Source organism: Danio aesculapii, chromosome 19 (genome assembly GCF_903798145.1).
Source record: "Danio aesculapii chromosome 19, fDanAes4.1, whole genome shotgun sequence".
Lineage (NCBI taxonomy): Eukaryota > Metazoa > Chordata > Actinopteri > Cypriniformes > Danionidae > Danio > Danio aesculapii.
The window spans coordinates 37,658,060-37,682,564 of record NC_079453.1 but is presented as its reverse complement, the minus strand read 5'-3'; the positions used below and the strand labels follow the sequence as shown (position 1 = coordinate 37,682,564).

The 24,505-nt window shown below is 36.0% G+C and overlaps 1 protein-coding gene across 1 annotated transcript in view; it reads left to right on the top strand.

The window, feature by feature from the left end:
- Window positions 1–24,505, top strand: part of csmd2 (CUB and Sushi multiple domains 2) — a 543,350-nt gene that overhangs the window by 434,542 nt on the left and 84,303 nt on the right. The window contains exon 48 of the mRNA XM_056479194.1: window positions 18,264–18,452. Within this exon, the coding sequence (XP_056335169.1) occupies window positions 18,264–18,452 (189 nt within the window). The remainder of the gene's footprint in view (window positions 1–18,263; window positions 18,453–24,505) is intronic.

Below are 24,505 nucleotides of genomic sequence, written 5' to 3'. Positions count from 1 at the left end.
TGAAAAAAAATAAATGACTATATTATAAAAGATAAAAGACTATTATAATTTTGACAAGCAAATGTTAGAAATATCCATCTTTAAAGCAGCTACTTATGAATATATGGTTAGTTTCATGTTATAACGTACAGCAGTGGTCCCCAACCCCCAGGCCATAGATACAATTGTACTGGGTCACACAAGAAATCATAAATTATTTACATTTTATTTATAAGTCTGAACAATCTTTTATTTTGAAAATTCTTTTATTTTGAAAAGTGACTGTATTCGGTCACTTGAGTGCCAAAATTGAACCCACAAGTTAGCTAAATAAATAAGAAATGCACGCCTTTGGAAACTTCCTTTGCGAAGAGGTAAAGACCCAATGATGCCACAGCCATATCACCTTGCACTCACTGAAGCTAAGCTGGACTGAGCCTGGAGACCACATGGGAAAAACTAGGTTGCTGGTGGAAGTGGTGTTAGTGAGGCCAGCAGGGGGTGCTCAACCTGTGTTCTGTGAGAGTCCTAATGCCCCAGTATAGTGAAGGAGACACTATACTGTCAGTGAGCGCTGTCTTTCAGATGAGACGTTAAACTGAGGTCCTGACTCTCTGTGGTGATTAAAAATCTCATGGCACATGGCACATGGTTTAACCCCAGTGTCCTGGCCAAATTCCCTCCATCGGCTCTTAAGATCATGGCCTCCCAATCATCCCCATCCACTGATTTGGCTGTATCACTGTCTCTCCACTCCACCAATAGCTAGACGGCAATTGACATATCACATCTTTTCTGCATGCCAGTTCATTATTTCCAGTACTTGGAGAATGGCAAGCGGGTCAACCCGCTCACACCTTCCAGGCTCACCCAGAGGAAAACATCTTCAGAATGCCGCGAGCACACAACGAGTCATGTGACATGTGTCATTGTGTCATATTTTGTATGAAATATATGTTTCGGTAAATTAATTACCTCAGACAAACATTGCAGTGCTTTTTAATTTTCTCCATAAATAAAACTTGTTTTACTTTGTCATACTGATAAAACGGTTGATGGTTGCCTAGCATCCATTGTCCAGGGTTGACCAGTCCACGGTGATAAAAAGGTTGGGGACCATCGACGTACAGTATAGTATGCTGTAATGCTATAGTATACTATACTGTCAACATTTTCTCGATTTCATCTGCTAATGGGATAAGCAAAATAATTGTATGTCAGAGGGACAAGATCATTTTGCCTGCCCCGCTGGCATATTTTTTTAAAAATACACTTAATTTTGGCATATTATTATTATTTTATAAATTTTTTTTTGCTTGTCTAGAAAATGTCCCTAGATTAAAGAATTGTTCGATATTTGGACTATCAACAAGACAAAAAAAATCTAAGTGAGGAAAGCATTTTGTAGTGTAGTGTAGTGTAGTGTAGTGTAATGTATAGTATGTAGTATGAAGGTGACGCAGTAGGTATTGCTGTCGCCTCACAGCAAGAAGGTAGCTGATTCGAGCCTCGGCTGGGTCAGTTGGCGTTTCTGTGTGGAGTTTGCATGTTCTCCCCATGTTTGCGTGGGTTTCCTCCGGGTGCTCCAGTTTCCCCCACAGTCCAAAGACATACGGTACAGGTGAATTGGGTAGGCTAAATTGTCCATAGTGTATCAATGTGTGTGGATGTTTCCCAGAGATGCGTTACAGCTGGAAGGGCATCTGTTGCGTAAAACATGTGCTGGATAAGTTGGCGGTTCATTCCGCTGTGGCGACCCTGGATTACTAAAGGGACTAAGCCAAAAAGAAAATGAATGAATAAATGTAGTATGTATGTATAGCATATGTATGTAAAAAGTTTATTGACCTATTTGGGTGCTCAGTTTTTTTTTTTCTTTCTATCTTTGTGTAATGTGAAGTGGACGCTGACAAAGGAAGTGCAGATCCAAACGCAGGTTTATTAAGAATGTTCAGGCAAGCAACGGTCAATGCAGGGACAAACAGATGTATGCAGGCAAATCCAGAGTTGTAGTTAAATACACAGGCGAAAGTCAGTACAGGCAGGCAGCGTAAACAAAAAAACTAGGCGAGGGTCAAAAACACGGCAAGACAAGGCAAGGAAATTGCGTCGTAATGTTCAACAAGGCTCAGCAACAATGTGTGTGTTTGTGTTGTTTTTATAGTCCTTGTAATCAGTCTTTGAGCAGCATCAGCTGTGTGGGTCTAATCAATGGGGACTTTTTAGCATGTGTGTGTGTGTTGCATGACAGGACTGGAGACAGGATTGTAGTCCACGTAAATGTGAATGTTCTTCAGCGATCTATGAAGGTTAGATCGCTGGTGATCATGACACTTTAAATATGTTGAGCAAAATCTCTGCAGTGTTATGCAAATGCTATTTAAGGACATGGCAAGGAACAAACAGTAAATGCAAGATACATTTTATCCCCATGAATATTTACAGGCATTCTGTTTCTTGAGTAAATAAAAAAATAATCTAAATATTCAAACAACAAATACTTTTTTATCCCTACTTTGTAAACAAGCCGAGAAGGTTCAAATTGTGGGATACACATCATTCAAAATGGAGGTCAGATGGAGCTGTGAGTTTTTGACTACCAACTCAATCACAAGTTATTTGAATTATTTTCACCAGTTAAACATGTGTAGCTTAAAGACACAAATAATTAAGTTGCATTATTCAAATGATAGAAATAAGTGCTTTACCTCCTGTCAGTGATAACATAATATTTCTTATTCATTAAAAATAAAGTTGTACACATTAATTCTGCTTGTATCTAGCTTTTAATAGTAATTTGAATTCCAGATCTTCAATGTTGTCTCAGATTTTGTACCTCATTAAATATCAAAACAGCCGATCCATCCTGCGTTTGGCCTCGTCTGTGATTTAAGTAAAAATCAAATGAACTGTTTGTTTACTGGAAGCAATTTGTGGGCCGCAATGCAGCTGTTTGGTGGAAAGTGATTAGGGCCTACAGGAAAAAAAAAAAAGCCTAACAAATGATAGACATGAAGTGTTACCATTTCAAACATTACCATATATCAGAGAGAACGGACCACAATGTCCGAGATTCTTTTTGTTCTATTTAAACACACACACACACACATTTTATATATAGTACAGCAGGCCCAAACGTGCACCTCCTCAACCTTCATGCTGGAGTGCTCTCTCTGAACCTGTGCAATTTATCCTAACATTAATTAGGTGTCGACAGTTAATTGCTTCGGCTATATGAAAAGCCCCTTATACTGAGGGCCAACATAGCCAGCTGACACCCGCTCCATTTGGTCAGGGCACTGCCTCTGGCTGTCAGTCACATTAAGTATGCCTGCCTCGTCAAGACACAGGAAAGACAGAGGGACTGGTCAAATGACAAACCAAACAAGGAGGAGGAAAGTGGTATGCTTTATGCGGTGTTATATGATGAAAGAATGAAACAGATTTTCTTATACAGTATAGGCAGGTGTACTACAGTGCCTATAGACTGTAGTATCATGCCCTGTGAAAATCTATACGTTTATTTACATTACACCATGCTTTCAAAAGACCTTCAGGATAAAGTTTTAGAAAGGCACAGGTTAGGAGAAGGCTACAAAAACATTACAAAGGCTGGTAATTTAGGCTGTAGGACAAATAACATAATAATTTCAAAGGGGTATGAGGATTTTCTATAGGCACCGTATTTATTCATTCATTCATTTTCTTTTTGGCTCAGTCCCTTTTTATTAATCAGGGGTTGCCACAGCAGAATGAACCACCAACTTATATAGAATATGTTTTACACAGTGGATGCCCTTCCAGTCACAACCCAACACTGGGAAACACCCATACTCTCTCATTCACACTCATACACTACGGCCAATTTAGTTTGTCCAATTTACCTAGCGCATGTCTTTGGACTGTGAGGGAAACAGGAGTTCCCAGAGGAGACCCACGCAAACACGGGGAGCACATGCAAACTTCACACAGAAATGCCAACTGACCCGGCTCTAACCAGCGACCTTCTTGCTGTGAGGCGATCGTGCTACCCACTGCGCCACCGTAACACCCCACCATATTTCTTTTATTATTATTTTTTCAATCCTAACTATGCATGTTTGGGTAACTTTCTTTTCCCTGAAGACATCATACAACTTCATAATAACTTCTGTTATCATATATCAACGTCATTACTTTCTGTAAAAAAAATAGTGAGTGATGTATACAATGATATATAAACAACAGCATCTAATTATCTAATCTGAGATGCATTCATTCATTCATTTTTCTTTGACTTAGTCTCTGTTTCAGAGGTCGTTACAGCGGAATGAACTGCTAACTGTTCCAGCATCTGTTTAACGCAGTGGATACCCTTCCAGCCGCAACCCAATACTGGAAAACACCCATAAACACTCATTCGGACAAACATACTGATGCACTATGGCCAATTTAGTATATTCAAATCTAATCTAAGAATAATAATAATAATACACAATAATAATAATAATAATACACAACAATAATAATAATAATAATAATAATAATAATGATAACAAATGACTGAGAAATGTACAAAAACTTTTTTTATTATTGTTCTTTGCCATCCTGAACAACAAATCCAATGTCATATAGTTCAAAAACATCTTATAATTTGTTTATTATTATTACTAAAATAATATCCTTTTTATTATCTTATTACGTGTTTATTATTATTAAAGTTTTCCTATTTTAAATGCACCAATGCAGTTTGTACTAAAGTAGGTAAAAACTGTACCATAAAGTAATGACAAAATCCTCATGGGTGATTTTAACCCCTCCATCATCTCTACAGTTTTGACATTACAATCTTAGTAATCGGTGTTAACCGTTGAACTAAAACCAATCTTCCTCTCACAAGATAAAGCCTTATTGTTCAGAATGAGGACGTACTTCTTCAATAAACAGCCTCAAAGTTAAAGAAACTGCAGTTAAAGAAAGTGCAGCACTCTTTGCACAAAGTATTAAATAATGGTTGTGCTTTTTTTAGGCAATCAATGAGTATGTTTATATGGACACCAATAATCTAATTTTAATACAATTTAGACAATACTCTGATTCCGAGTATACTATGTAAACAGCGATTTTTGATCACTTTAATCATAATCAAACTAAACCTAAATCGATGTGGTTTATTTATGAACTAATTTCGAGAGGATCACCTGCTTATGATTGATCAGTTCCACATATTGCGCCAATCAGATGAATACTGAATCACTATAAATACTCAGAGTTTCCCACTTAAGTCATCTTCGTCTTAAAGAATCCCCCTTCCACCCTACTCCTCCCCATCTTCTGGTAGGGTGGCACGGCAGCCCAGTGGTTAGCACTGTTACCTCACAGCAAGAACGCCACTGGTTTGAGTCCTCACCGGACCAGCTGGCGTTTCTGTGTGAAGTTTGCATGTTCTCCCCGTGTTTCCTCCCACCGTCCAAAGACATACATCATAAGTAAATTGACTAATCCAAAGTGGATCATAAGACAAACTCTTAGCCAGCTATATCTCAACTATTCCTAACACGTTCAAAAACATGGGAGTTTTCAATACCTACCTGAGCTAAAACTCCCCTCTCGCCCTTAAAATGGAAGGGACCCCCGGGCTCGAGGATATTCTGAGCTTAGGGCTCTCTCCTGGGACAGCATGCCAAACACACTTCATTATAAATCATCAGCTAAGTGTGAACTCTTGAATTAAGACATGTGGAATATTCCTGTTTTAGTCACATTACTGGAGTGCAGTACAGACATTTAAGCACCGCAATCAAACTACCACAGTAGTTTTTTGCCAGATTTTGTGGCGAGATATTCCATACACATGCTGTTTGACACTATCTTTGCATCACGAAATGCCGAGTTTATTTTTTTTCATTCGAGGTGCAGTATCAGATTCCATTAAAACAACACTCTTTCTTCAGTCCTAACTTCATACTCGCATCCAATACCTCAATTTGTCACAAGGGGTATGCATGAAATGTTTCTGAATGAAAGTGAAAGTGCTAAACTGCAGTTAAAGTCAACAAATTAAAAATGAAACTCCGGAGGAAACGAGTATAACGTGGTGACGCAATGAGGTTAATTGATCAATGTGATGTAACACGTAAAGCAGGATTGTGAAAGGAACATTCAAAAAGCAACTCATGTAAACACCTTAATCATATTATTGTCTTATTGTCTTAAGACAAATAATTTGATCGGTGATGTCCATGTAAACATAGTCACAGGTTAACTATTGTGGGTTGATATTGATCATTTTAGTATTAGATTAAATTAACAGATTTTTTTTTTACTGCTATGTTGAATTATGAGTAAAAAAAGTAAGCAGGCAAGCATACAGAGAGAAAAACTGAGGGATTGAAGGAGTAGAGAGGAAGGACAGTGATGGGTAGAGAGAACGCAAAGCTCATTGAGATGCAGAGGATATCCAGGCTGCAGGTGCACCCAGCTATTAAATCACAGCTTCTCTCTCTCTCTCTCTCTCTCTCTCTCTCTCTCTCTCTCTCTCTCTCTCTCTCTCTCTCTCTCTCTTTCTCTCTCTCTCTCTCTCTCTCTCTCTCTCTCTCTCTCTCTCTCTCTCACTTTCTCTTCTCTCCTTTCTCTCTCACTCTCTCTCTCTCTCTCTCTGTACCTGACATCTGATCTGTCACATCCTCTTGTTGAATACATCATGCCATGTCCCACTTTCCATCAAATATCTTTCCTTGCTTCTTTCAAATGCCATCTAGCTCTTCCTGTGTTGTCTGCAGACTAAATCAGACATGCGCATGATCATGGTGGCATCACACCATTTATTTAATAAGAACTCTTTCGTAATGTACAGGGTCGGTAATAAGTAACTAGGAAATACTTAATGGCTCTAGAACTTGTAGTATCAATTGTAGTAGCAATTTTTGAGTATGTGTAGTGTATCAAGGCACTAAGCAGGCGTATTACTGTCAGCTCTGGGCACTCATCGCTTTTTCAGATTCTGCAAGTTGAAAAACGCAGCACCCATCAGTGTTACTTTTGAGCTAGCCATCCAGTCATAGTGGAGGAGGGGCGGGACAATAATATGCAACTGCTAACAAATAATTTGCTAAAGGCTGCTTCTGAAATCGCATGCGTCTATACTATATGGTACGCTTAAAGTTGGATGCGGGCCGAGTAGTATATCCGAAATCATAGTATTCGAAAAACAGTTTACGAGAAGCACCCGGATGACCTACTACTACCTGTGAGATTCTAAAGTATGCATCCAATGGATGATAAGCTATCCAATAATGCCATGTGAGAGAATTTATAAATAGCAGTGAAGCTACACAACTACTGCGGGTAGGTCAGCTGATAATGACAAATGACGGATGTAGTGCGTCTGAGCTCAATTCATACTACTCACATTTAGAGTATATAGAACGTACTAATTGTCATGTAGTAAATTTAAATTCAAACGTAGTACCTTCTGCGATTTCTGACGCAGCCAAAGACGTTCAACTTATAATGGTAAAGCAGGGATAATATGTATTATAGCAACCGACTGAAATAAAAGCTGCGCCACTAAAATTTTAGAATAGAGCTTGCGTTTTTGAGGTGCTAAACACTTCGATGGACACAAAGCCTACTTTTCTATACTTTATTTTTTGATGGATGCACAAAGTTGTTATGATCTCGTCTTTTGAAAACGCCCCACAAATGAGTGCCATATTTTTAAGATACCATGTTAAAAAGTTAAACTTTTACATGAAGCACCACTCATCAATAGGCCAACCAGAAGAACTCAGAGATGGGACAAGCACTGCAAAAAATGGCTGTGATTTAAACGGTAAAAAACTGTAAAAATGCTACAATAAATATCCGTAACCTGGTTAACAGTATGTTTCCCTAATATATACAGCGAATAACTGTAAATTGACTTTCCCAGAATTCCCTGCATGGCACATCACTTTTTATGCTTTTTGTTGACAGTACTATCTATCTTTTTAGTTGTTTCCCCATCAGTTATGTACATTACAGATTTATGTTACATCTAATGTTGATAAACAATGTTTGTTTCATAACTTTAATTTTATGCGTGTTACCATACTGGTGTTTAGTAGCTGTGTGAATGACACTGAGCACCTTCTATACTCTGATACACTTTTCTGCTTGTGGGAAAAGTTGTTTGTGATGAGCATTGGTTCATTATGTAACTTTCTCATCACCACCTGCAAATGGCTGTGTTAACGTGTCTATCTGTGTAAGATGTGTAGATGTTGGTAATTCAAAATAATACAGACATAATACATTTATGAATTAATGAAATACGGTAGTTTACTGTAAAAATGAGAAATTACTTTTACGGTTTGTACCATATTTTTAACGGTGAAATACTGGCAACCACAGCTGCCTGTGGGTTTGGGGGGATTGACCCACCTAATTAATACTAAATCCCCCTGAAGGCCATCAAAACAGCATGTATGGGGGGGGGGGGGGGGGGGGTTTGCTCTGATCTGTATCTTAAATAGTAAGATTATTATTTAACGCAATAGATAATATAAATGTACATTTGACCACCCCCGTAATGGATTAAACCATTGTGGACGCATAATCACGTCAATCAGTCAGTCAGTGCTCACAAGACACTTTTCTTGTTGAATAGGTGTTTGTTTCTACATATAGCCTGAAAGTAAAGTAAAAATTAGATGCATAGTTTGATCCACAGAAACCTCTGAAACAGCTAAACAGAGAAGATTGTAGGTCAGAATACACAGAATATCCCACAAAACACTGACAACTTGAATATGTTTTATTAATAAAATAAATATAATTTAAATAAATGCATACATTTGATTCACTGAAGTATGTATTACATAAAATAACATAGCCGAAATATTTGACCCCTCTCCCCCAATCAATGTATAATTTGCATCCTGGTTGCAAGTTTCTGTTTACAGGCACTTAATGGCTGTGTCACAGAGATTATGAGGGGCCCTCAAAAATATTTTATTGTCTATATAAAATATTAAATGTTATTACCATTTTAGTTACTTTTCACCCACCCTGTATACTAATGCCCTAAACAAATAATGCATCAAGGCATTGCAGCATCGGCTCTTTTCTTGTCTATTGAATGTTTTCTGAAAGAATAACCTGCATTGATTGGTCAGATCTGGCTTAGTCAGTTGTGATTGGTATGTTGTTTATAGCACATGTCAAAAATCAAATCTCAATTTCAACTACACATGTTGCCTCAGGACTATTTAAAAATAGTGATATAGGCTATAACCATTAAATCATCATCCTTTGGAAAAGCATTTGCTATTTGTAGCTGAGAAAACACGAACCCCACTCTTCCGGGTCTCAGCTAAAATAGCAGTGTTTGACCTGTCACAAAAGTGCTTTAACAAATTACTGATCATTAGGCAAATTAAATATTTTTTGCTTTTTTTAATTTGGAAAACTTTGAGTTTTTACATTCAATAAATTTAGACTACATGCAAGATAACATCTGAAAAAGCTAAATGACGGCTTTTAAAAGGGTTGTGAACTGAGAAATTAAAATCACCTTGATCTTTTGATTTATATAAAGGGTCATTGTACTATTAAAAGCATCCTGTACGTTTCAGAACTTAATCTACAAATAATGAGCAGTAACCCTGTTTAAGATGTGCAAGCTGTCTAGCCAAAGCCAGTAATAAAGACAATCCCATTTAAAAACACTGCATCTAATTGCTACATGCTTTCCCTTTTCTCTCAGAGTTCCCCTTTTTCTTTTGTTTTTCTGCCTCTTATATTCAGAGAGAGAAAATAGATGTGTGAATGCTGAGAGTGCATCACATGCTATTATGCAAATGAATAGTAGGAGAATCTCACATGTACTGTGACTTCTTTTCTTTATGCATGTACACCCACTCTAGACTTCCTTTACAATGTTTATATTTGAATATGCCGCATTATAAATAAATAAAACGCGCTTTTTATCAGAGATGCACCACATGTCAGGCACACACGGATGCTGGTTTTGTTATTCCAGCCTTCTATCACCATGGCGACGTGAAAATCCCTCAGCACTTTTTCTCCTGGTGGCATTTAAGTGCTCTTTGGGTTTCATTTATTTATTTTACTTATATTATTTAATAATAAATAATTTGCAGTGCTTTTCACTTATTCAAATGTCTATGAATTGATATCAAATATTTATCTTTTTCTTGTACCGTCTACAATATATCTGTCAAGTATTATATATGTCAGAATGTGTGTGGAATCTCACATAGACATACATTATAAATGCACACAGTGTCACCGCTAATCTAATAAATGCTTTATGTGGGCCTTTTAACTTGTTAATTATAATAAACATTTCTTTGTTCTATTTGAAAACATTATTAAACAGCCGGAGTGCATGTGATGGACATGTGCATTTGAGCTAAAGATGTTTTCAAACATTACACTTTCCAGTTATTTTCAGTAATTTATTATCTACCTTTTAAGTTTGAAGCATGTTAGCAACAGGTCAATGACTTTAACTGACTGATCGCTAACCCACTTAAACATTTTAAAATTAGCAACTGTTCTGCTTTATTTTTAAACAAACCTTTTGATCAAATGAGATGACACATTGATTCAGTGACCATCAGAATTCCATCTGTTTCTTACTGAATCATGAACAAATAGTCACTGATTCAGAAAACCATTCATTCATCACTTGATTCATTCATGAACAAATCACAGATTTTAACAAATCAATTGAATGAGGGAATCTCATTAAAAGTTTAAGTATATGAGTTACTTGGTAAGATTACTTTTTACCACCTATTAAGGAATAGTCGATGATTCAGAAAACCATTCATGAACAACCACTCGCTTAATTCTTGAATGAATCAGCCATTTTAACAAGTAAATTGAATGAGTGAATCTCATTAAAGTGGTTCAATTCTATGACTTTTTTTTGTTAAGACTTGTTTCCACACATGAATAAACAATGATTTGGAAAACCATTCATAAACAATCACTTGCTTCATTCCTGAATGAATCAGACATTTCAACAAATCAACTGAATCAGTAAATCTTATTAAATCAATATGAATTGATGGCTTACTCTTTAAGATGACTTGCCACCTATGAACGAATAATCAATGATTGAGAAAACCATTCATAAACAATCACTTGCTTTATTCCTGAATGAATCAGACAGTTTAACAAATCAATTAAATAAGAGAATCTCTTCAAAAGAGTAAATCTATGACTTACTTGTTAAGATGATTTGTTGCCACATATGAATGAATAATCAATGATTCAGAAAACTTTTCATAAACAATCACTCTCTACATTCTTGAATGAATCAGCCTTTTTTAACAAGTCAGTTGAATGAGTGAATTTTGTTGGAATAGTGTGACTTGTTGCCACCTATTAACAAATAGTCAATGAGTCAGAAAGCTATTCATTCATCACTTGTTTCATTCCTAAATAAATCAGCTATTTTAACAAATCAACTGCATCTGTAAATTTTATTAAAACAGTGTAAATTGATGACTTGCTTGATAATTTGACTTTTGTCACCTATGAACGAATAGTTGATGATTTAGAAAACCATTCATAAACAATCACTTGTTTCATTCCTGAATGAATCAGCCATTGAATAGTCTCAATCATTTTCTAATGACTCAGAAAATGGTTCATTTATCAAACCAGTTGAATGAGTGAATATCATTAAAATGACAAAATCAATTTTACGAGTGAGTATCATTAAAATTGATGACTTGTTAAGACGAGTTGTTGTCACCTATTAACAAATAATGAACGATTCAGAAAACCATTCATAAACAATTACTTGCTTCGTTCCTGAATGAAGCAGCCATTTTAACAAATCGACTGAATGAGTGAATCCCATAAAAGTGTAAATATATGAGTTAATTGTTAAAATGACGTGTTGCCACCTATTAAGGAATAGTGAATGATTCAGAAAACGTTTCATAAACAATCACTCGCTTCATTCTTGAATGAATCAGACATTTTAACAAATCAAGTCAGTGAATCTCATTAAAAGTGTAAATCTATGACTTGTTAAAATTACTTGTTGCCACGTAGTAACAAATAGTAATTAATTTGGAAAATGTTTCATAAACAATCACTCACTTCATTCTTGAATGAATCAGCCATTTTTAACAAATCAGTTGAATGAGTGAACCTCATTGAAGTAATGTGACCTGTTGCCACCTATTAACGGGTAGTCAACAATTAAGAAAGCCATTCATTCATCACTTGCTTCATTCCTGAATGAATCAGCCATTTTAACAAATCAATTGAATCAGTAAATCTCATTAAAACAGTGTAAATCGATGACTTACTTTTTAATTTGACTTTTCCTGAATGAATAGTGAAAGATTCAAAAACTATTCATAAACTATTACTTGCCTCATTATTGAATAAATCAACCATTTTTAACAAATCAGTTCAATCAGCGAATCTCATTTAAACAGTACTCATTAAGATGACTTGCTATCTATGAACAGTCAGTGATTCAGAAAGCCATTCATGAATGAATAAATCAGCTGTTTTGAAAAATAGCTTGAATTAGTGACTTAGTGATTTATTTAAAAAATGAAAAAAGTTCAATGGAGAAAATATGATCTCATAATGGGAAATGTTTTATTCTGGAAAGTGTTCTCTTTTTAAGTTGGAAATGGTCAGCTTACAGACTAGCAACAGTAGCCAAGGGGCGGGGCTTAGCAAATGATCAACCCTGGATTGCCTGCATTTGCAATTTGACATTTATCCCTTTCCTTGAAATCACGAAATGAATGCAACGTGTTGCCATATTCTGAATGTATATTCTTATGGGGCCCATATTTGCAATTCATTGTCACGGAGGGTGACATTTTAAGTTGAAAATCCCTTTTTAGATTCCAGCCCGTCTTGTATAGTAGATAATCTTCAGCTGCCATTGTTAGAGGAGCAGTTTTGACATGCCTTCTCCTCTTCTGTCAGAATCTGCCACCAAAACTGTTGTTTACATTCTGCTTTTGACAGTCCATTTTCAAAGTGGATTAGGGGATAAGGGCGACCTGAGCGAGTTAATTTCCGTTTGCCACCAAAGTAAAAGGCCTGGGATGATGAGGATTTTGTGTGAGATTCTGTGTAGAGGGTCATGCTCTTGCCCATTTTGTTGGGGCAGAATATAATTATTGCTGGGTGACTGGATGGTAGAAATGTGTCAGTCAGACATTCTTTATAGTGTTTATATCAGTATAAACTGTATGTTATTATGTTTTTTTATCTGTAAAAGTAAGATAATCAAACCAAAATCCAACAATGAAACATATTTAACACAAATGATTTCTAATTTAATTGATCCTAATGATCTGATGTTTCTGTTGGGTTTGTTTTCAGTGAGCATATCTGTAATGTATTGAGGTCCTAGGCCATTTAGTGATTTATAGACAAGTAGTAATACTTTGAAATCTATTCTGAATGTAACTGGGAGCCAGTGCAAAAACCTGAGGTCAGGTGTGATGTGCTCAGATTTTCTGGTTCTGGTCAGAATCCTGGCAGCAGCATTCTGGATGAGCTGCAACTGTGTGACGGTCTTTTTAGGAAGGCCAGTGAGAAGTCTATTACAGTAATCCACCCTGCTGCTGATAAAAGCATGAACATGCTTCTTTAAGTCCTCATTGGGCACAAAGCATCTAGTTCTTGCAATGTTTTTGAGATGATAGTATGGTGATTTAGCCTCAGCTTTTTAACATTGATGATATAATGTATGATGTTTTGCCATCACACAAATAAATAGCAGATAAAATCATAATAATAATTTTAAAACCTATTATGTACAAGTATTTTATAGCAGTGGTTCTCAAATTTTTTTCACCAAGTACCACCTCAGAAAAAAAAAAATTGTCTTTCCAAGTACCACCATAATGACCAGTATTGAAATACAGTAGCATAGTGGGGTCTAATTAAACAGCTACAGCACTGCACAGTTCAAAAAACGTGGCAGATAGATTCTTATTATTATGAATATTTATTATTGTCAGCCACTTTAAACATTATAAATAGTTTGAACGTTAACACTGCACTGTGCTTACAGGTAAAAATAAATAAAACGTTAATGTTTAAATTAAAATGTGCTATTAAAAGTTAATTAAAAATGGCTCTTTTCTTAAAAAGTAAAAAGAAAACTGCTGTACTTAAATGTAAAGTGTTATCATAAACTAGCCTATTCTTCAAAAACTGGAAATGTTCATTGGACCTCATAAATATAAGCTATATGTCATCATATTCATATATTAACTCTTTTTGCTAAATTTTGAAATATATAATGCAAATATAAATGACTTATTTGTATATCTTTTTAATCTAAACATTAACTTGTATTTTAGAAATATGAATTGGATTTACATATTTAAATTAGAAATTAGATCTGCTTACTGCACGTTAGAGTAGGCTATTTGTGTCAGAAAAGCAAGTAATTAAACTATACCTTTGGGATATAAAAATGCGGGATACGCCCCTAACAACCGTTCCAAATGGGGAGGAAATTAGCTTCAAATGATAGAATACATAGCAAACGTTAGAAAATTGAAAATAAAATAAAATGTTTAGCCTATTAAAATCTATTTACTAATCACATTGTTATCGACCATGTCAACTGGTTAAGTGTTCATTTTTTTACTTGAATTATTTAACTATTCCTCCATGTACCACTAGGAGGAAGCCTGTGTACCACAGTTTGAGAACCACTGTTTTAGAGCATTGCTGTTAATTGTATTTTAGTTTGGGTGACCCCCCCAATCTAAATAAATAAATTCTTACAACCCCCAAATTTTGAACTGCATTTCATCCTATTGTAACTAATCTGTTATGAATAGGTTTGCCTTTTTGTATTACAGCAGCGAGCAAATTATAAATGTAAAAAAAATATCATTATTAAAATTGTAATATTAAGATACAATAATTACAGAAGTTTACCTCCCGCAGGTGTGGATTTAATCTAGCACATCAAATTCCATCCTAATTCAATCAATTAGTCGATAGCTGTATTGCCATTGAGCCATTCTTCAGATAATATACAGAAAAATCTTCCAGCAGTGTGGCCTTCAGCACAGATACCAAGAGCTCCTTTTATGTTTTGCTATATAAACAGATTTAGAGATGAACGCATTGACAATGTAAATATGATAAATACAGCAAATGCCCGTAACCGTTACGATATATTAAAGATGCTTGCAAAACACTTGTCACATCTATCAGTTCACTGCTTTGCAGTGCATCTTTGTTTGTGTTACAGGTTAACAGTCAGCTTTTAAAGTGCTCTCTGCGGCAGCAAATAAAGATCCGCAACACCCACGTTTCTCACTTTAAAGAATGTAATTTGTGTCTGCGAGCTCCTGGATGCACAGATGTAGGTTATCTGGGGTGTATTTTTTTATGCATTATGCTTTATGCAGTGATGATAGGCTCAAGCGAGCGTCGATATGCATCCAAGATAATGTTTGTCCTCCAATGAAACCACGTTCACATTTTATATCACCTCAGAGCCCTGTAGCCTGCCTCACAGCCTCTATATTTTACCCCCATAAAGGAAACGTGTCAAACAGAAACTGTATCGTTCCTGCGCAGAGCTCAAGCAGAAGCCACAAAAAAAAGTCTGATTTATATCTCAACGCAACTTTTTTTTTTCCCGAATTTAATCATTGTCACCAGAGAAAATCACTGGACTGTGAACTTGAATGTAATTATAAGAATAACTTATCTCAGGTTTGACAGGTAACACTGGACGGTGCACAGCATGCATGAAATTATGCCTTTGATTAACGTCCATCCTAATCAGTGCACGGACCTGTGGGCTTAAATGTTAGTCAATTAGGCTGCTAAACGAGGCCAATTAAAGAGGCCGAATATAGAAACAAAAGTGTTTACTGTGGGTGAGGGTTTTTTAAGCACGCAGTGATTGTCGATATTATGATAAGTGCTGAGGATAGAAGTTCCTCCGTTGTTGGAAATCCATGCCTATGTTAAGGCAATTGTGAAGCGTTTGCACCAACAGAGCTCTTGAATAGCGCTGTGTTAATTTAGCAAGACAAGAAATAGAAACTCCAAAAGAAAATTGAGTTCGTTTTCTTTTTTGGTGCGGTTGGTTTGGATAGGTGTCAATGTAGCAGTCGCACTTCGCTTCCTGCTTCATTTGTTGTGTAAACAGGATCAAAGCTCCCCCAATAGTACAAAGTTCTGGATATTTCGAAATGTTAGTATTTCCGAATATGGACTCTTTTCACATTTCCCTGGTTCACAATCAAATTCCCCGATCTGACAAATTTGTGTGTAGCATTCAAGTACCTCATATACTAGGTCTTGTCTTGATTACGATTTAAATGTTTGTAAACTTTTTAGAACAGCTCTGGAGTCTGAGCATATTACAGCCTTATGAGGTCTGGATTCTTCAATCCATTGTAAGGGCCAGCTATAAACCCACAATTTCTACTGTACTACTTCAGAACTACCAGACTGAAGAGCTATTAAAGGACAGGTGGCATGTGGGGATTGGCTGGGACTGGAGCAGAGTTGTGAAGCAACAGCCAATCATAAAGCAGCAGTAACGGGATTGGTTGCAGCAAGGACAAGTCAAACAGCCATTCAGGGGCAGCAGTGGGCGGAGCAAGCACAATAGTGGACTGGGTGACAGACAGAGACACATGAGACACGAAAATAAACAAAATAACCAAATAAGTGCTGGCAGGTAACAGTCTTCTAGTAGTGTGAAAGAAAATTACAACCAAAAAAAAAGCCTCCTATAGGGAAAATACAACAATCCTATTTGCTGAAATAATAAAAGAAAAAGTCCACGATTGTGTTATCAGGACTTTAGAAAAAGGGAAGAAAAAAAACTTGTGTGAGTCAGAAGAGAGAACAACATCAAATTTACTGTTCTCCCCATACGCTCTGCAATACAAATGCCACGTACAAGCGGTAATTTATTTTTTTGGTATTTGATGCAAATATGTTATAATACATACATAAATGCATATAAATGAACATAGTTTTTTTTTTCTTGAAATAAACGCTCAAGGATTTAAGATGCTGATGACCGTTACATGTCATAACAGTCTTGTGAAAAGCGTCCATAAAAAAACAAAAGTGTTTACTGTGGGTTAGGTTTGTTTTTAGCGATATTATGATAAGCGCCGTTAGAAATTCATGCGGATATCAAGTCAATCGTGAAGTGTTCGCACCAGCAGAGCTCCTATATAGCGGTGTGTTTATTTAGCAAGACAAGACATAGAAAATCCATATTTCATATCCGAAGCGTAAGCGTCATAAATATTTGATAATAACAATCCCTTCCTGTCTGATGCCAAGTTCAGCTTGAAGACAGAACCGTACGCGGCCTCTCATCCGTGTCAAAAAAAAAAAAACAGACAAAATAATAGAATTGTGTCAGAGATGAGGGTTTATCCTTTTATGTTGCGATTTGTGTTTGGACGCTTGCTTTGTATTCCAGCCGCTGCGTCGAAGAATAAGAGACAGGCTTCTGAGATTTGAGCGAAGCAGCGGCAGGGATGGGGCACTGCATAAAGGCTGATAATTCAAGGTAAAAGTGTGGGGAAATGTCACAGCCGGCCTCTGAGGAATATCAATGACTGAGAGATGAAACTGAGGGTTGAGAAGCAGCAGGCTGTACGGCCGTGCGAACAACAGTGATCAATCCTCTCAGTGTCACGACAGTCTAGCTCAGGGTGCTTTGTGTTATCATCGACTTGCTTTATCACAGAAACGCCCATGCATGCTTGCACTGTATTGGGCTTTGAATTGTTGGCCGATCAATAGGCCGCATACTTTTGGGTTGCATCTGAAGTTCAAGCGGCTTTTTGGATGGCGTTATAGATCTTTAATTCTGTGTTTTTTTGATCAGGGTTTCTTTCATGTGTTTCTTGAGCTGTTGAGTGCTGGCTTTGATGGTTAGAGTTTGGGAGAGATAACTCTCTGTAACAGTACATCTTTAGTTGAATTGCACTTGAGTTCGTTTTCTCTTTTGGTGTGGTTGGTTTGGGCAGGTGTGAACGTAGCATACAGACCCAACTAAATTAAACAAACCCAACGGCACAAAGTACTGCACATTTTTTGGCATCTTATTTTGTAATTCACAAGTGTTTTCCATTAATTTACGGTTGTTAATTGCATTATGGAACTTTGATCTCTGCTATGTCGACTTTTGATGTTGAAAATTCCACTCTATATTTTAACAAAGTGACTTTGATTGACATTTTGGTAGTTTGAAGTAATATAATGGCTAACTATCTTGTCTGCTTTCCTCACAGTTACCTGTCCCATGAACGAGGTGCTGACGGCCTCCACAGGAGTGATCCTAAGTCAGTCTCCGGGCAGCAGCCTGCCACATTTTGAGTCCTGCTCCTGGTTGGTGAAGGTGGATTCAGGCTACAACATCACTTTCACCGTTGAACACTTTCAGACCAGCAGGCAGTTTGATGAGCTGGAGATCTTTGACGGTGAGTGGATTGATTGATTTATTTATTTATTTATTTATTTATTTATTTATTTATTTATTTATTTATTACTCATTTATTTAAAAAAAAACAATTCAACTATTTTACATCTTTACAAAATTTAAAATTTTAGTTAAGTTTTTTTTATTTTAATTGTATTTTTTATCTATTTAAAAAACATTTTAAACATTTCAAAATGTACACATTTTTACTCTAAATACTACTATTACTGCTGCTGCAATTATTTATTTAGTTTTAATTTTAATCATTTATTTGTTTATTTATTTTAAAACATTTTAAACATTTAAGAAATTACACTTTTTTGCTATAAATACTACTATTGCTCCTGCTGCTATTATTTATTTTTTATTTTGTTTGTTTGTTTGTTTGTTTGCTTGTTTGTTTGTTTGTTTGTTTTGGAACTGTTTTAGAAGAGTTCTCTACACTATAGCTGCATTTTTTTAATTATGTACATTAAATCAGTTCAATTGTTAAATTGTATAATTGTTTACTTTAGCCATTTCCTCTTTCAAAATATTTAAATATCTAATTTATCCCTAAAAGGTAAATAACACAAATTTCAGCATTGTTATTTTAACCTCATTGTCACTTTTCTGACTTTGAAAGATTTTTGTGGAAATTGAAAAAAAAAAAAATTATAAATAGGATAAGAATAAAATAAAATAAAATTTCAGTAGAACGAAATCTATGAAAAATTATTTAAAGTTATAAATGAAAAATAAACATTATAAATGTCTTTATAAAAAGAAATAAAAATAATGTATTGTATTATAGTTCTTAAATTTATATTTACATTATCATTTACATTTTATATATTTTATAAAATTATGATTAAGTATTGTTACATATTATTATTATTATTAGTAGTAGTAGTAGTAGTAGTAGTAGTAGTAGTAATAGTAGTACTGTTTTTATTTTATTTTATATTTATTTTAATTTTATTTAAATATTTTATTGCATTCATTTCATTTTATTTTATTTATTAATTTATTTAATTTAATTTTTTGGTGTACATTTTTTTTAATAAATTCTTGGATACTCTAAGGTTTGACTTTAGAAAAAACCTTTCTCTCTGCTGCTGTGATAGAGTCTGATGATACGATTGAATCAGCAACAAACATGATTGCAAAAGTAGTTCAGACATGGTTTTGGCTCACAAAAGCTGTTTTTTCTTCTCCATCCAATACAATTACTGACACACACCTCACAGGGAACCTCGCTGTTTTGAGCAAGACAGACAGTTGAGGAGAGGTCAAAAGGGATGACCTCTGCTTTTACACACTGAAAACCCTTTGTAAAAGGCAAAGGAAATTGCTTTAGTCGACAGGGGTCTGTTCTGGGCCCGTCTGAGGTCAGCGGCTTTGGCTGGGGTCAAAGTGATCCCATTTAGACTGAGATTAGGAAGTGGATTACAGGTCAGAAGGGTCGCACACATGGAGACTCATCACATTTTAGGCATCATTAAAGTGGCCCAAAATCATAGCTGAGTCATGCAACTTTACAAAGAAAAAATGAAGTGAATAGACTTCACAAGCTTTTTAAAGTGTCCTACTAAAAAAGACTGCAGTAACCACAAATGGAACTTAATAGCGGTGAAAAATCATTAACTTTTAGCTTTGGACATTTTACTTTTATATTATAAAAATATAATACTCCTATTATTACAATTTAATTAATTTTTCAATTTATTCCAGCCTCTGTGTCACTCGATCCCTCCAAATTCATTTCATTGGTGCTGATTTATTATTATAAGGAGTCGTTCACATATCGTGTCTTGCCCATGTGCAAGTTCAGTATTTCCAATGGAGGTGTGTGATTTCCTGCTGCACACAGTTGGAAACATCTTATCTTTTTAGAATGTTACAAGCGCACCGCGAGTCACGTGACAAGAACTGACTGATCTGTGAACTGACTGGACCTTGTATTGAATATACAAAGTATGTCTACTGAAGTCTACCGAATATACACATTTCGGTAGACTAATTACAGAACACCCAAACATTGCAGTGCTTTTTAAAATTTTCTCCATAAGGAAAACTTGTATCAGAGCTGCAGCAATGTTTTGTCAGCTTGTTATCCTCTGAGAAAAAGGTTGAAAAAGTGCACATTCCATGCAGTTTTTTTTTTGCAGTTTTATATTTTGTGAATAATATTTTTTCTGTATTATTTGATAGACAGAAAAAGTGAAAGGTACTGCATTTGAATAATTGTATCTGCCTTTGGTAAACAAATGTAAATGTTTATATATATATATATATATATATATATATATATATATATATATATATATATATATAAATATAAATATATATATATATATATATATATATATATATATATATATATATATATATATATATATATATATATATATATAGACTTTATTGTATTTGGTTTTAAATTTTAACATTCAACATTAAAAATTGCACAAAATAAATTTTATTTATTCATTTATTTATTTATTTATTTATTCATGCCAAAAAAAAAAAACAGCTTAAACCACCCTAAGCTGGTTTGCTGGTTTTAGCTGGTTGGCCAGCCTGGTTTTAGAGGGGTTTTGGCCATTTCCAGGCTGGTTTCCAGCCATTTCCAGCCTGGTCTTAGCTAAAATGACTAGCTAAAACCAGCTTGACCAGTCTGGTTTAAGCAGGACATAGCTGGTTTTAGCCTTAGCCTGGTTAGGCTGGTCGAGGTGGTTCCAGGCTGGAAATGGCTAGAAACCAGCCTGGAAATGGCCAAAACCCCTCTAAAACCAGGCAGCTAACCAACCTAGACTTGTTTAAGCAGTTTTTTTTTCAGCAGGGTTTATTTATTTATTTGTCTATCTGTCTGTCTGTTTATTTATTTATTTATTTTTCTGTCTTTCTGACTGTCTGTTTAATAATTTATTTTAGTATTATTTATTTATTTATTTATTTAATAATTATTTATTTATTTATGTTTGTAGTACCTTAAATAACCACATTAATGTAAAAAAATTAAAATAAAATAAATAAAAAAGGGCAAAGGCCATGGATGAAAATGAGACTAGGCTATCTAAAGGCATGCATGACCCCCATTTCTTGGTTCGTTTGGCAAGTGTGAGTGCTCCGAATTAGGCCCAAGCGCAGTTCAGTTGTCCGGCCCTGGCCCAGTTGGAAGAGGTGTGCCAGAGCGCAGATCTGTTCAGCAAGAGATTTGATTGTGTGTCAAAATAATACAAAACAATATCACTAAAGCAATCTCTATTGTACAGAGCGAGAGCGTTTCTCTTCTGTTGAACTGAACAATTGCATGATCGATGACATAAGCGTGCTCAGGAAGGTAAAATAACAGTGTGATTGCAGGCCGAGGGGGAAACGGGACGGACAATCATGCCTGAGCATGGTTCAAGAGAACCGTGCCTAGTGTGATTATACCCTTAGACTATATGGCAGCCGGGCTTCACAGAATGCCATTGTGAGAAATCCTCTTTATTTATATATATTTTTTCATTTCCAAGTCTGACAAAGCGTCTTTGCTACTATACATTTGCGTGTCATCTGGGAGCAGCGTGAGCCACTCCTGAGGGGATCTGGCATCCTCGGTGCTGATTACTCTTTCAACTCCCATTGCACCACAAAGCAGACTTTGCTTTTCACAACATGTCAAAGCCCGCCAGATCACACCAGATCCCTTTACCTCCCCGCAGCTTGGCCCAGACACTAACATGATGTCTAGAATAGCCTTTAGCACACACACAATCTCACACACACACACACCTCTCTGGACTGAATCAGAGTTTGGCTGATCTGAGAGCAGCGTCAGTGAAGTTTATGAACGGAGCGCTGTCACTCAGTATTAAGCATGAAGAGCTGGAGAGGTTATGTTGTGACAGAAACACATCAGAAACACACCAGTGGCATCACTGCTGGTGGTAAACATGTCAATTTGAAGTTTGCAAGACGTGTGGCTACTGATAGTGACAGGGAGAGAAGAGATGCGAGAGGGATTTATTTCTTTATTTTCATGATCAGTCGCCCAGAGAAGTGTGAAGCTCAGTGCTCTGATTTAGATGGAAAGTAATAGGCTCTAATTGGCTTGTGGAGTCTTTTTCAAAAAAAAAACGAAAAAGAATGAAAAGAAGAGAATGGCTGTGTATATTGCTTGTTTGTTATAGTGCTGATGCTAATGCTTGCTTTTTATTGTTCATATTTGTGTGATCCAGTTATAGGGTCAAAGTTAACATTTAAGAAAGTGTCCATGTTTTATTCAGTTTCCGCTTTTGATGAACGCGAGTCAATTTAGTTGATATAGTTGTACTATATTAAGATAATGCTTTTGGAGATGTGTACTATATTTGCATTTCATGAAATGGAATAAGTTGGTGGTTCATTCCGCTGTGGTGATCCCTGATGAATAGAGACTAAGCCGAAGGAAAATGAATGAATGAATACAATTGGCCATAGTGTATAGGTATATATTTGATTGAGTGTGTATGGGAGTTTCCCAGTACTGGGTTGTGGGCTGGATGGGCAGCCGCTGCATAAAACATATGCTGAAGTAGTTGGCGTGCATGTATGGTCCAGCACAGCCTTCATGCGGTTGCATACCTCTGATGCGCACCTCTTGAAAAATGTAACTAAACGTCGCAGCGACACAGCTTGGTAGTGGTGACAAGTGTGGGTGGTCCTGAGAGTCACGAACACCGATATAGCAGGAAGATGGAGCTCTCATGAAGGAGCTCCAGATGGAAACTTTTGTTTTGTGTTTACTTTATGATTAAAGTTGTTGCATGTCCACCGGTTCCCGTCTCTGAATGAGCGAGTTTTAGCTACTTGTATCATTCCGAAAAACAACGCACCCTCGAAGAAACTCGACACTGAGGAACATAAAAGTCTACTGCCAGCTAGCGTTTCGGAAGTGTTATTGCAGAGCAACACAAATAGAATGCAAAAGTATAAATGCACGATTACGCAGGCGCCGTGGGCTGAAGGAAAACGAGTAAAAATGGAAATAGATCACTTGTACTTTTACAAACTTCCCAGCAGGCACCTTGATGTCAAAATGACATCAAATTTACCTGAGGTCAAATAAAGCATGTCAAAAATGTAAATCAATTTGATGTGCAAACCTTCACGTCCATTTGACATCCACACGTTGATTCAATTTACATCTAATATTGGGGTGGAAAACCATTTAAAATGTATGCATCAAATAGGACAGTCCAGTAATTGATTTTTGATGGTTTTTTGGTAGGTAGTCAATTTACATCAAATCTATTAGGATATTTGATGTGTTTTTTGATGTTGAGTTGACATCAAGGTGCCTGCTGGGTTTAAACCGTGATCTGAAGTCTTCTCTGTTAGTATAGCTGATTAACCATGTGGATGGATGATAACAGCCTTCTGAGCCTACCAGTAGGCACAGAAGGCCCCTACTGGCCCATATATTTCAGCTGATAACCACTGATAATGCTCATTCCATCGTTCATGGGAAAATTTGGTATGTTAATACATAGATATTTGCATTAGATGTCGCCTACCCTGTTGTTGTCTATTGGATGGAAAGCATCAATAGAGCCACCATTTTAGTACAGGGTAGCGCTCCTTTGAAATGAATGCGGGACCAAGGTGCAGCGAAGGACTGTTCATCTAGAGCCAGAGATATATACACATTTATACATATATATATATATATATGATCCAGAGTTTTCCCGGTGGTCAGTATGCATTTTTTTTTATTACGAAAATTATAATTTTACATCACTTTTCTACAATGATTGATAAGTAACCGCACGAATATTGCTGACAAAAAGCATGTGTTTCTGTGCATGGAAATGTAATCTCCCTCCCTGTTAAATTTGATCTAATCTGTGTCCTGAAATACACCGCCTCTCCTGCTTTCACTTCTGATTCTGACGGAGGAAGCGATTCATTTGTGAATGAATCTCCGTTATTCGCTTAGCCGACAATAATACAGGTTTTCTGGCACCGCAGCATCTTGTTGTTATATTTCATTTACATTGTCTGCTTATTTTATTCAACAAAACTAGCATAAGCCTAGAATTTAGTGCA